Source organism: Nilaparvata lugens, chromosome 11, assembly GCF_014356525.2.
Source record: "Nilaparvata lugens isolate BPH chromosome 11, ASM1435652v1, whole genome shotgun sequence".
Taxonomy (NCBI): Eukaryota; Metazoa; Arthropoda; class Insecta; order Hemiptera; family Delphacidae; genus Nilaparvata; species Nilaparvata lugens.
The window spans coordinates 35478762-35491841 of record NC_052514.1 but is presented as its reverse complement, the minus strand read 5'-3'; the positions used below and the strand labels follow the sequence as shown (position 1 = coordinate 35491841).

At 35.5% G+C, this 13080-nt stretch overlaps 3 protein-coding genes across 8 annotated transcripts in view; all 3 read right to left on the bottom strand.

Annotated features, from left to right (window-relative positions):
- The window catches only part of LOC111054880 (RYamide receptor), a 247579-nt gene that overhangs the window by 67970 nt on the left and 166529 nt on the right, over positions 1-13080 (bottom strand). The window lies entirely within an intron of this gene.
- LOC120353670 lies at positions 16-3880 on the bottom strand. The gene is made up of 2 exons (XM_039438318.1): positions 3772-3880; positions 16-2902 (listed from the first exon to the last, which is right to left on the bottom strand). Exons 1-2 carry the CDS (start codon positions 3874-3876, stop codon positions 2696-2698), a joined length of 312 nt encoding a protein of 103 aa, XP_039294252.1. The 5' UTR covers positions 3877-3880; the 3' UTR covers positions 16-2695.
- On the bottom strand, positions 5706-7566 carry LOC111049452. Of its 3 annotated transcripts, none has more exons than XM_039438316.1 (3): positions 7352-7566; positions 7171-7249; positions 5706-6649 (listed from the first exon to the last, which is right to left on the bottom strand). In XM_039438316.1, exons 1-3 carry the CDS (start codon positions 7355-7357, stop codon positions 6342-6344), a joined length of 393 nt encoding a protein of 130 aa, XP_039294250.1. In that variant the 5' UTR covers positions 7358-7566; the 3' UTR covers positions 5706-6341. The 3 variants fall into 3 exon arrangements, 2 of the variants coding, with proteins under 2 accessions (XP_039294250.1, XP_039294251.1); XM_039438317.1 differs by having other exon boundaries at positions 7189-7249; XR_005572516.1 differs by having other exon boundaries at positions 6368-6644; positions 7189-7566.

Sequence of the window (13080 nt, the reverse complement as noted above, 5' to 3'; positions counted from 1 at the left end):
TACAAATAGCTATTATTTCTGTATAAATATTTATTATAATCTAAAAAAGCATGATAAATCAAGAGTATAAAAAACTCATATAAAAACTAAATGTATTATCTATTAAAATCGTATGTTACGATTTATTTATGAATTCAATTTAAGATAAATACCCCATATATCTGTATAAAAAACTTCTTTTATTAAATTTTTTCTATTATAAAGCCGAGGAAGCCCTGATTCCCAAGGCAACCAATTGTATTGAGTCTATTAAATTGAGGCCAATCAGAGAGTAGCTTATAGAATTATTCTAGGAAGAAGCAAATTTTTCTGAAAACCTTTTTCTTCTGGCTTAAGATCCCAACCGAGAGGATGCACATGGAGTCTAGGGTCTTTTCTTATTCCTTTTAAAAATTTTTTAACGAATTATTAAGCCAAACCCTTTTTTAAATGTAATGTATGTTTGTTGAATGTTAATTGTTTGTGAACTCAGTGCTGTCAAGGAGTTCGTAATTGTAAAGATTCCCATAAAAATAGCTTTAATTCGAAAGAAACTTATAAAAATCTGGACCACACGTTAGCCCAGCAGTGACGAAAAGGAGCCTACCTAATTAATTATTGGAAATAATTAATTCAATCCACGAGAACATCCAGAACTTCAGTCAGTGAGTGATAAGTCAAACCAAATGAGCTCATTTGTCTACGTTCAGTGGGGTAATAATTAATAAAAAAGCGCTATTCCAATTAATTAGAGTTAAAATAAAAAGTCACCACGTGTTGAACAATATCACATAGTTCACAAGAACATTTTATAAATTTATTTATTATATGTAGGAAGCTTACTTCCATGCACTGCCCGAATTCATATTAAAAGCCCTGAGATCTCATGTTCGAATATTAATTTATTAAATATTAATTTTGTTTATTGAACAAAACATATCATATCAAACTTATAGACCGAACAGGTTTTTATCTGCAGAATTTTATATTGATTGGAAGTCTAAGTACCAGTATTAAATATAATATATTTATGAATTTGAAATTCATTATTGTGAATATTAGCAAAGCCTGTGATAATTATTCAGATTTTAAAAATAGATTATTTAAGTGAATTATAGTTATATCGAATATTTTATGCACATTTTTTCTATGGGAATATATTTTGTGTTTTATGTCAGCATACAAACTTATAGAATTTTTTATTATATCCCAACTCATCTCGTGTTATATAGTTTGAGCTGTTTTGGTACCAACAAATATTTAGCAGCACTTAAAATCATAGAATCAAATAATATTAACCTTATTCAGAGCACTCAATATTTATCATCCTTTGATGATATTCATTTCATCAGCCAGAACAAATATATTAAGAAATTATATTAATAAGGTTCCAGTTATATCATATAAGGATCCAGAGAGCTTCAAGAACTGGCGTTGTAAGTTCTAAGGAATTTTGAAAGGGTATATTGGTGAATACTTGTACTCACGACGAGCGTTTTAAGAATCAACTAGAAACAACTATAGTTGGTCCTGATTATTCTCTAGTGGTACATGGTTACTGATAATCAGTCATCAAATATTCTTTTAATTTCCTTACTGGTATTCTTCAAAAACTTCATAGAAGCAGCGGTAAGAATTATCAATCCCTGGTCCTTGAACCTTATGGTGATTATTTGTGTTTATAAAATTCATGTTTCTACCACTGAGCTAGAGCTGAGGTTTGAACCCAGTAATTTTGCGAGCCGGAAGGCCTTAATTTTTTGTGAATTTATTCGCAAAAGAGGGAATTTAGAGACTGCTCTTATAAATACCAGAAACATCGTATTATCTGTGAAGGAATTGCAATCTACAACTTTTCACAATAGCTTCATAACGTGGGACTCTATCATAAGAGATAACCCCCCCAGGAGCACAACTTCACACAATGGCACCCAACCAGTGGAGCATGAGGAAAAGCTTACCTACTCAATCTTACTATCAATGATTAATGAAATTATTGATAAAACTGAAAGCTGCAAGAAACATAATCTGAAGTTGTTTCGACAAGATATATCTGATGATCTATTGTAAGTTTCTGGCTAAAATAATTGAGTTGCTCTTCAAATTAAAATTTTTCAAGCTGCATAAATACAGACAAACTGTATCACACGAGTTTGAGAACATAATTCTCATAATAGAGAAAATTGGATGGAAATTTCCATAAAAGTTATAGTAAAAATTTTGATTTTGATCTTTGAATCTAGACATTGTATGCTGACCAGGGTTATAGGTTATTTGAGGCATTATAATACTATCGTTATTCAGGAGGATAAGACCCTAATTAAAATTTTAAGAACTATATTAGTGTAATTTGTAAGCCATATCTGTCTATGTTGATAAGCGTACCTGTAGCACTAGAAGGTCTTTTTGTAATATATGTATATGACACTTGAAACTTCAACACAACACAATTTTATCCAGAATAGGCACTATCACTGAATCCATTTTAATATTCCTGAGACTTGGCAACACACTTGGCTATTTACTCGAAGTATTCCATAATAACGTCACCATGAACCAGTCGCCGGCTAACTCGCAAATTTCCTACTTCAGCGAACATCCCCAAAACTATGTAGCCACGACACCGGCAAATCAACAGCCCCAGGACGATGCAGCAGAGACCCCACGAGAGAGAGAGGGAGGCAGCATATGCTCCATCAGTTTCGACCCGCAAAACTTAGCCCAATTGTCTTCTACGAAGATTGATAACGTCGTCGATGCGATTAATTCCGATGAGAGTCCGGCGGAGGGAGATGAGGGAGTGAGGGCGTCCAACCCGGTACCGGCGTCTCCGCAGATCGCTCCAAGCGTCGCCGAAGGAACGGAGAATGCCGCTACCCAATCGCCATCCGATATCGCCAGTCAACCGCCATCCGCCACCAACCTGGAAAAACGCAATACAACATTAGACTCTTCAGTCGGTTACATTACCAATCTTATGGCAAATGATTCTACAAACGAACTCAAACTCATGCTCAGTCAAATCTTAGCAAGACAGGACAATGAAGCGAAGGCAAACCGGGAAGCTATGCAGAAAAATAGTGAAACTATCACTGAAAATATTACCAAGACTGTACAAGAAGGTATTAAAACCATGGATGCAAAATTTTCTAGCTTCAGGGAGGAAGTGAGAAATATAATAGATACAAAAATAGACACTCAATCTGCAGTTATCAAAAAGCTAGAAACTCGTCTAGATGATGTCACCTGTCAAATAAATGAACGGTTGGATGACGTACCAAAGGAAGTTGAAAAACAGGTGGACGTATTGGGTAAGGAGCTGGGCACCGCTATCATGGGAACGGTCATGGGAAAGGTGTTAGAAAATAAGGGCGAGATAGAGTCGAAAGTGGAGGAAAATAATAAGAAAATAGTAGAAATAGTCAAGGAACAAAGTAACGTGCAGGCATGTATAGCAAATTTAGCGGAGGAGGGGGCAAAATCAAGTGAGAGATACGGCATGTTGGAGAATGCTATAGGCGGACAGCAGTTGAAGCTAACCGGATTGTATGATGAAGTGAATACACATAAGAAAATTATGAATGATAAAGGGATCGCAAATGAAGAACGAGTCTCCAGAATAGAAACACGCATGGAAAATATCCCAGTCAGTCAAATGCAGTATACACCGAATGAAGTAGTAAACGGCACTCAGCTTTTTCAAAGTCTTGGAAAATTCGATAATTCCTACCGTCATATGCAACCCAGACCATTCATAGATCAAATAAAAGCTATTCAGGAATTGATACCCACCTCTTGGTTAGTATGGCGTTTCCAACTGTCCAGTCTATTACTCGGCGAGCCGCTGATGTTTTTCCAGAGCCGGATGCGAGATATCAACAGCCTGGAGGACTTCATCTCCCAGTTCCTGCAACAGTATTGGAGTAAATGTAAACAGATGGACGCATTGTCAGAAATTATTTTATGCACTTACGATAACAGAAATGGACAATCCTACACTGATTTTATAACAGATTTAATGTATAGAAACTATCAGTTAGACGAATCTCTAGCTGATTCATCACTGGTTCACATCTTATCAAAAAAGCTTCCTTACAATGTTCGCATGACACTGGCAGTATCTTCGATTTCCAGTTGTGAAGAGATGATAGAACATTTACATTCTATCCAATCAGCTACTTCTGAGCCAAATCATATAAATAAACAAGCAAGAAATTTTAATCAGCAAAATAGTAATTTCAAACAAAACAGTAATAATGAAAATCATATAGCAAATGCTAGAGCAAATGCGCAAAGAGCGAAGTATACTGAAAATAATAACAGAGTTCAATCATTTGATAATAATTATAGAAATAAGTTCCAATACCGAAACAGTAAACAGCATCACAAAGAGGCATATTATGATAACAGAGATCACTGGAATAGAAATTATAAACGGAAAATAACCTTCACAAAACAGGACGAAAATAAACAAAATCATAACCAAACAAATACATCTTATACAATAGCACATACAACAAGGACAACACAAAATCAACATGCAAATGACCCACCACCAGACACACAGGAGCCCATACAAGACAGCCTACCACACAAAACCGCCGCCCGCCATGCACTTAAAACGCCCTGTAAACATCAATCCCTCTTGAGCCTTATATTTCCCACTGAAGAACCATCACCGCAGGAAGAGCAACCCGCCACCGAGGAACACCAGGTTACAGTAGAGGAATTATGTAATATGGAGCAAACATGCGATCAACCCATTTTGAACGTCACACCCGCGCATCAAGGGACCACCACCAAGCATCCGCGCACCGAGCCTACACCCGCGCATCAATCGACCCCACCGAGGCACACCAAGGACGGAGATGACCGACTACAGGAGAAAAGAGGCATGCACCGCAAGGCCAGGAGGCGGAAAGTCAAGCGGAAGAAAAAGAAGTACCGCGCGCGACGATACCAGCCGCATGCCCGTTTCAAACGCCCGAGGAGGATTCCGGACCGAGACCAGGATGGAGGACCAGAGATCGACGGCATGCATCCGCGGCACATCCGCTTTAAAGCAGAAGATCAGCGATGTGACCGGCAAAATGGACATAATAAATGGAATGAAACTGGAGCTACTGGAAGGACTAATATGGATTCATACAGGGTTAAAAACGGAACTGAAAGGAAAACTACGATTGAAACATGCAGGGATGATAATAATAAAGTGGACTATTTATGGAGGTTGATAAAGGATGGAAAGTGTTTAATAAGATTAAAAGAAATAAGAAATTATAATAAGAGAGTGAAAGTACCTGACTATTACATGTTGAGAGATTATATTGTTAAAGAAATGTTAAATGTTCTGATGTATTGTATACTATTTGTTATGGCTGTGATATGGATAAAGGACTGCGTTGTAGGTATGATAGAAGATATTATGTTGTTGTTATTAAAAGAATCTATTATTGATGATGGGAAAGGTAATATTATAAAAATGTTTATTGTTGTGAGCCTACTAAATTATAACGAACTGAAACCAAGAATATTAAATGAAAGTGAGAGGAAAAATGCATTAAGACTACAAGATGATTGGAAAAAGAATGGACTGAAATATATAACCATTAAGGAAGCTAAGAATTGTTTGAAAAGGTATACAAGATACCGAGGTTTTATATTTATGAAGAATAAATCATCATAAGGACAGCCTCATCTATAAATAACAACCGGACAACAGACTGTCAAGATGGTTTCTCGCTCTTCAAGAATTTGACCTCGATCTCACACACTTACCAGGAAAGCAAAATCAAACAGCCGATTTTCTATCCCGAGAATTAGATGCCACTTACTGTAACGACACAAACCTGAAATGCTACGCAATGGAAATGGACGAAAGCATACCATATCCCGAGAATATCAAACCTCAAGTCTACAAGAATACACTAACACCCAGAAGGATTCAGAATGCGCAAAAAGAAGACCCTAAGCTATCCCAAATTTTAGAAATACTGGAGGAAGGACCATCTGAACCGCCCCACTACCTGCGACAGTACACGCGATACCGTGGATTCCTATTTCACCGCACCACACCACAAGGTTATAATTGGAGAATCGTAATACCTAAGGAAATAGCGGAAGAAGTGATTAAGGAAACACATGAGAGAATTGGCCACTTTGGAGTAAGAAAAACGATATGTACACTAAAAGAAGCCTGTTATCTGAAAGGTATGCACAAAAAGGTAGTCAAAGTGTTAAGAGCATGCGACCTATGTCAGAAAACCAAACATTTAAAATATCAAGTCAGGGGAGCAATGATACCTATATTGCCGACCGCCCCATTGGAGTTAGTATCAGCCGACATTTATGGTCCTCTACCCCTAGCACAACATGGGAAGAAATATATTCGTATTAACATGCACATTCTCTAAATACACCATGTTCTTTCCCATCGGTAAACTAACAGGGGAAGTCCTAGCAAATTGCATAGTGAATAAGTGGACTCCGCAAGTAGGAAAACCTAAGCGCATCCTATCAGATAATGCATCGTATTTTTGTAGCAAACCATGGAAAAGAATACTTGACCTGGCTGATATAAAAATATCTCGAACTTCCACATATTCTCCTAGTTCGAACCCCGTGGAGCGCCGCATGGCAGAAATCTCACGATTCATGAGGGCGTACTGTGCTGAAAAACATCAAAGTTGGGTTAGATATCTACCGTTCTTGGAAGAATGTTTCAACAATTGCATAAATGAAAACACAGGATATACACCAGTAGAGGTTATTTTCGGAGAAAGAAATAAAATGTTTATTGAAAAGTTAATAGATTTCCCACCGTCGAATGCTTTAACTCATCCTAACCTAGACATCTGTCACATTGTACAACAGAGATTAGAAAGGTCAGCGACCTCGCGAAAGCATTATCATGATAATAAATCCAAGCAATTTAAACACAGTGTCGGAGATGAAATACTTTTAAAAAGCCATAGATTATCCAATGCATTGGAAAAAACTACCAGAAAATTCTTCCATATTTATACTGGACCATACAAAATTGCAGCCATAACTGAACGTAATACCGTTCAGTTGTATGAAGAAAGCAAACCCAATTTAACTTGGTGGGAAAATATTTCTAATCTCAAACCGTATTATCGAGACAATAAGCGATAAGAATATAAACAATAATATTTGGATTCATGGATATACCTGTCAACAAATACGTACCAAACAAACACCAGGCAACACACTTATTTCGCAGACGAGTATCCACTTCGAACAACAACACCTGAAAATAAAGAAATAAAAAATTTAGAAACCATTTTTTAACACCTTTCTTATTGATGAAACAAGAGAATAAATAACTTCTAATGTTAAAAAGCCAACTTACCTTCATGTAGCAGGAAGAAACATCAAGATGGCGACAAGTGACAAGCCGAAGCCAACGTAAACCAACTGTACACTACGAAAACCAGAATAGTCAATGCCTATTAAATCATCAAAGTTGATACCCCGAATAAGAAGATCAAGTGTCATATAAATGTGAATTGCATGTAGAGATATTATAGAAATATTATATTATTATTATTTATGTATAAACTATTAAGAAAATCATTAAAATTATCCGCCAAATGATCAAACCGCATAGTTACCACCAAAAGCATTAATCCCAAGTCTCAATGTATTAGAGGAATAAGAAGTTCGTGTTGATAAAACCTACCAAAGATTATCTTTAAAAATATCCATTACATGAAAACAAAGCCCAATTTCTGCAAGAGAATGAAATGAAAATGTACAAGTCACTGTTCTATGTTGAGGGAGAAAATATGTTATACTCTGCAAGTCGGAGAATTATCAGTTTGTTAGGTTGGCAATGATTTTGCACCAACATTCAAATGTGCTTCTGGCCTGAGGGCAGAGCGTGGATTAGAAAAAAGATTTATATTATGTATGGAGGAGGAGATAGTTTATATTGTGTATTGTATGTAGAAGGAGATTGGCCGATGTAAGGCGTATGTATTTGAATTGAATTTATTTATTGTTGTATATGTTGTTGAATTGTTAGGAGGTAAGATTCTCAGTAGAGTTATTAGCAGACTTTGTAACATATATGATTTCTGATCCAAAACCAACTGGATCATAAAATTTATATTATATTCTCGAATTGTCGTTTTAAATCAGAAATCAGAGGGCGTTTTGTGTCACGTGGTAATTTGAAACCACCAAATATTTCTAAATGAGACAATAAAATGTAATAGAACTATAAAATTGGAAAGAAGGTTAGACCTATCTAAAGGGTAAATCAACTCAAATCAAGTATTATTAGCGATTAGGAGTAATAGCATTATCAACAACGATAAGAAAATATGTATTATTGTGATTTAATAATTATGAGAACTCATTGGTAAGATCAAAAAATTATAAAGCGGCATAATTATTATTGGCGGATTACAAAAATAAAAAATAAAATAAAATGCATGAACATTGAGGTTAGAGTTACTTGTTTACGTTTTGAAAAGAATTAGTCGATCTTGGATAAATCGATAATTATCCGAACCAATACTGAATGAATCAGCTGATTATTCGATCAACCCATATGACCGGTTGAATCATATAAAATTCACTCATAAAGGATATATTATGTATACTAAAGGAAGTCGATGTGTAGAATACAAATAGCTATTATTTCTGTATAAATATTTATTATAATCTAAAAAAGCATGATAAATCAAGAGTATAAAAAACTCATATAAAAACTAAATGTATTATCTATTAAAATCGTATGTTACGATTTATTTATGATTCAATTTAAGATAAATACCCCATATATCTGTATAAAAACTTCTTTTATTAATTTTTTCTATTATAAAGCCGAGGAAGCCCTGATTCCCAAGGCAACCAATTGTATTGAGTCTATTAAATTGAGGGCCAATCAGAGAGTAGCTTATAGAATTATTCTAGGAAGAAGCAAATTTTTCTGAAAACCTTTTTCTTCTGGCTTAAGATCCCAACCGGAGAGGATGCACATGGAGTCTAGGGTCTTTTCTTATTCCTTTTAAAAATTTTTTAACGAATTATTAAGCCAAACCCTTTTTTAAATGTAATGTATGTTTGTTGAATGTTAATTGTTTGTGAACTCAGTGCTGTCAAGGAGTTCGTAATTGTAAAGATTCCCATAAAAATAGCTTTAATTCGAAAGAAACTTATAAAAATCTGGACCACACGTTAGCCCAGCAGTGACGAAAAGGAGCCTACCTAATTAATTATTGGAAATAATTAATTCAATCCACGAGAACATCCAGAACTTCAGTCAGTGAGTGATAAGTCAAACCAAATGAGCTCATTTGTCTACGTTCAGTGGGGTAATAATTAATAAAAAAGCGCTATTCCAATTAATTAGAGTTAAAATAAAAAGTCACCACGTGTTGAACAATATCACATAGGTCACAAGAACATTTTATAAATTTATTTATTATATGTAGGAAGCTTACTTCCATGCACTGCCCGAATTCATATTAAAAGCCCTGAGATCTCATGTTCGAATATTAATTTATTAAATATTAATTTTGTTTATTGAACAAAACATATCATATCAAACTTATAGACCGAACAGGTTTTTATCTGCAGAATTTTATATTGATTGGAAGTCTAAGTACCAGTATTAATATAATATATTTATGAATTTGAAATTCATTATTGTGAATATTAGCAAAGCCTGTGATAATTATTCAGATTTTAAAAATAGATTATTTAAGTGAATTATAGTTATATCGAATATTTTATGCACATTTTTTTCTATGGGAATATATTTTGTGTTTTATGTCAGCATACAAACTTATAGAATTTTTTATTATATCCCAACTCATCTCGTGTTATATAGTTTGAGCTGTTTTGGTACCAACAAATATTTAGCAGCACTTAAAATCATAGAATCAAATAATATTAACCTTATTCAGAGCACTCAATATTTATCATCCTTTGATGATATTCATTTCATCAGCCAGAACAAATATATTAAGAAATTGTATTAATAAGGTTCCAGTTATATCATATAAGGATCCAGAGAGCTTCAAGAACTGGCGTTGTAAGTTCTAAGGAATTTTGAAAGGGTATATTGGTGAATACTTGTACTCACGACGAGCGTTTTAAGAATCAACTAGAAACAACTATAGTTGGTCCTGATTATTCTCTAGTGGTACATGGTTACTGATAATCAGTCATCAAATATTCTTTTAATTTCCTTACTGGTATTCTTCAAAAACTTCATAGAAGCAGCGGTAAGAATTATCAATCCCTGGTCCTTGAACCTTATGGTGATTATTTGTGTTTATAAAATTCATGTTTCTACCACTGAGCTAGAGCTGAGGTTTGAACCCAGTAATTTTGCGAGCCGGAAGGCCTTAATTTTTTGTGAATTTATTCGCAAAAGAGGGAATTTAGAGACTGCTCTTATAAATACCAGAAACATCGTATTATCTGTGAAGGAATTGCAATCTACAACTTTTCACAATAGCTTCATAACGTGGGACTCTATCATAAGAGATAACCCCCCCAGGAGCACAACTTCACAACCTTATGGAAATACAGCAATAGACTGGCTTCTCCACAAATCTGTGTAATCATTTGTCAGCTAATTTATGATGAATAATTCTATAGACTGATTTTTACTCTAATATTGGCATATGAAGGAGGCTCACTTGTCAGCTGATTTATGATGAACTAGTAGTTCTGTGAGCAGTAGACCTCGCGCTCAGTTAGTTACATTGACCTGTTGTTATGTTTTCTCAAGAATTAATAAATAATTTATCAATTAAAAATTTCTATAAAAAATCCTAAATAAACATAGAGCTTTCTGTCCTTTCGTGCCGTGACGTGATCGTCTCGTATCGACCATATCGTATCGTCCCGGAATGTGAGTGTGAGCACTGTTATCAGGTCTGGCTGCAGCTGTTTACAACGTTGATGGAAAGATACATTTTCAAGGTGTTCGATGTTTTTGAACGAGTAGTATTATAGTCAACTGTCTACTAACGGTGATTGAAAGATACATTTTCAAGATTTTTTATGTTTTTGAACGGGTAGTATTATAGTCCACTAGCAGCTGATTTATGATGAATAATTCTATAGTCTGATTTTTACGCCAATATTGGCGTATGAAGGAGGCTCGTTTTTCCTTTTATATTATCCTTAAAATGCAAAATTTCCAAAAACCCTGTATATACGTCGACGCGCAATTGAAAAAGGAACGAACATACCTGTCAAATTTTATGAAAATCTATTACCACGTTTCGCCGTAAATGCGCAACATGAAAACATATAAACATAATATTCATTTAAACATTCAAACATTCAAACATTAAGAGAAATGCCAAACCGTCGACTTGAATCTTAGACCTCACTTCGCTCGGTCAATAACTCACATAGATGCCTGCCATTCAACAGATGCTGACAGTTTAATGTTGATTTCACTGTTGGAGTGATGAAAATCAATCAGTGGCAAATGGGAGCAACCCCCTCACCCCTTGACACCCCGTCACAACCACCCTGCCATTCTGATGGCCAGTGTCATAAATTTCGAGCTGTCACTAACATGACGTGACGTTAGTCAGTGTGAGAGATAGTGGCCGGACGTCGGGGAATAGATGGTAGATGGAAGATAAAGAGGGCGAAGAAGAGGAAGAAGAAGAAGAAGAAGAAGAAGGAGGAGGAGGAGGAGAAAAAGGCAGAGGAAGAAGATGAAGAAGAAGGAGGAGGAGAAGAAGAAGGAAGAGAAGTGGTGAAGAAGTAGAAGAAGAGGAAGAAGGAGAATAAGAAGAAGAAGAAGTAGAAGAAGAGGAAGAAGGAGAATAATAATAATGATAATAATAATAAGAAATATATATGAAGAATGAGAAAAAGTAGTGGAAAAGAAGTAGAAGAAGGAAACTAAGAAGAAGAAGAAGAAGAAGAAGAAGAAGAAGAAGAAAAGGAAACGCTGGTGAAGAAGAAGTAGAAGAAGAGGAAGAAGGAAAATAAGAGGAGAAGAACAAGAAGAAGAAGAACGAGAAGAAGAAGAAGGAGGAGGAGGAGAAGAAGAAGGAGAAGAAGGCAGGAGAAGAATATGAAGAAGAAGGAGGAGGAGGAGGAGAAGAAAAAGGAGGAGAAGAAGAAGAAGGAGGAGGAGAAGTGGTGAAGAAGTAGAAGAAGAGGAAGAAGGAGAATAATAATAATGATAATAATAATAAGAAATATATGTGAAGAATGAGAAAAAGTAGTGGAAAAGAAGTGGAAGAAGGAAACTAAGAAGAATAAGAATAAGAAGAAGAAAAAGAAGAAGAGGAAAAACGCAGGTGGAGAAGAACAAGAAGAAGGAGGAAGAGAAGAAGAAGAAGGAGGAGAAGAAGGAGGAGGAGAAGTGGTGAAGAAGTAGAAGAAGAGGAAGAAGGAGAATAAGAAGAAGAAGTAGATGAAGAGGAAGAAGGAGAATAATAATAATGATAATAATAATAAGAAATATATATGAAGAATGAGAAAAAGTAGTGGAGAAGATGTAGAAGAAGGAAAATAAGAAGAAGAAGAAACAGTCAGGTGGAGAAGAAGTAGAAGAAGAGAAAGAAGGAAAATAAGAGGAGAAGAACTAGAAGAAGAAGAACGAGAAGAAGAAGAAGGAGGAGGAGAAGAAGAACGAGAAGAAGGCAGGTGAAGAAGATGAAGAAGAAGTAGAAGAAGAGGAAGAAGGAAAATAAGAGGAGAAAAACAAGAAGAAGAACGAGAAGAAGAAGAAGAACGAGAAGAAGAAGAAGAACGAGAAGAAGAAGAAGGAGGAGAAGAAGAAGTAGGAGGAGAAGAAGAAGAAGAAGAAGAAGAAGAAGAAGAAGCAGAAGAAGAAGAAGAAGCAGAAGAAGCAGACTCATAAATCACAATAACTCTACATAGTATAATGATAAAATAAGGACCGAACGAGACAGAATGTGTACATATGTCAGAATAGTTGCAAAGTCGCACTACGGATACAGACAGCTCTACAGCTCACTTAGAAGTTGGTGAGTGATATTTCCCATCGGGAAATTCAGCGCGCCCATTTTTCCCGGCGCGGAAAAACCGTGAAAACTCGGCTGCCACTAACATATCGTCAAACTT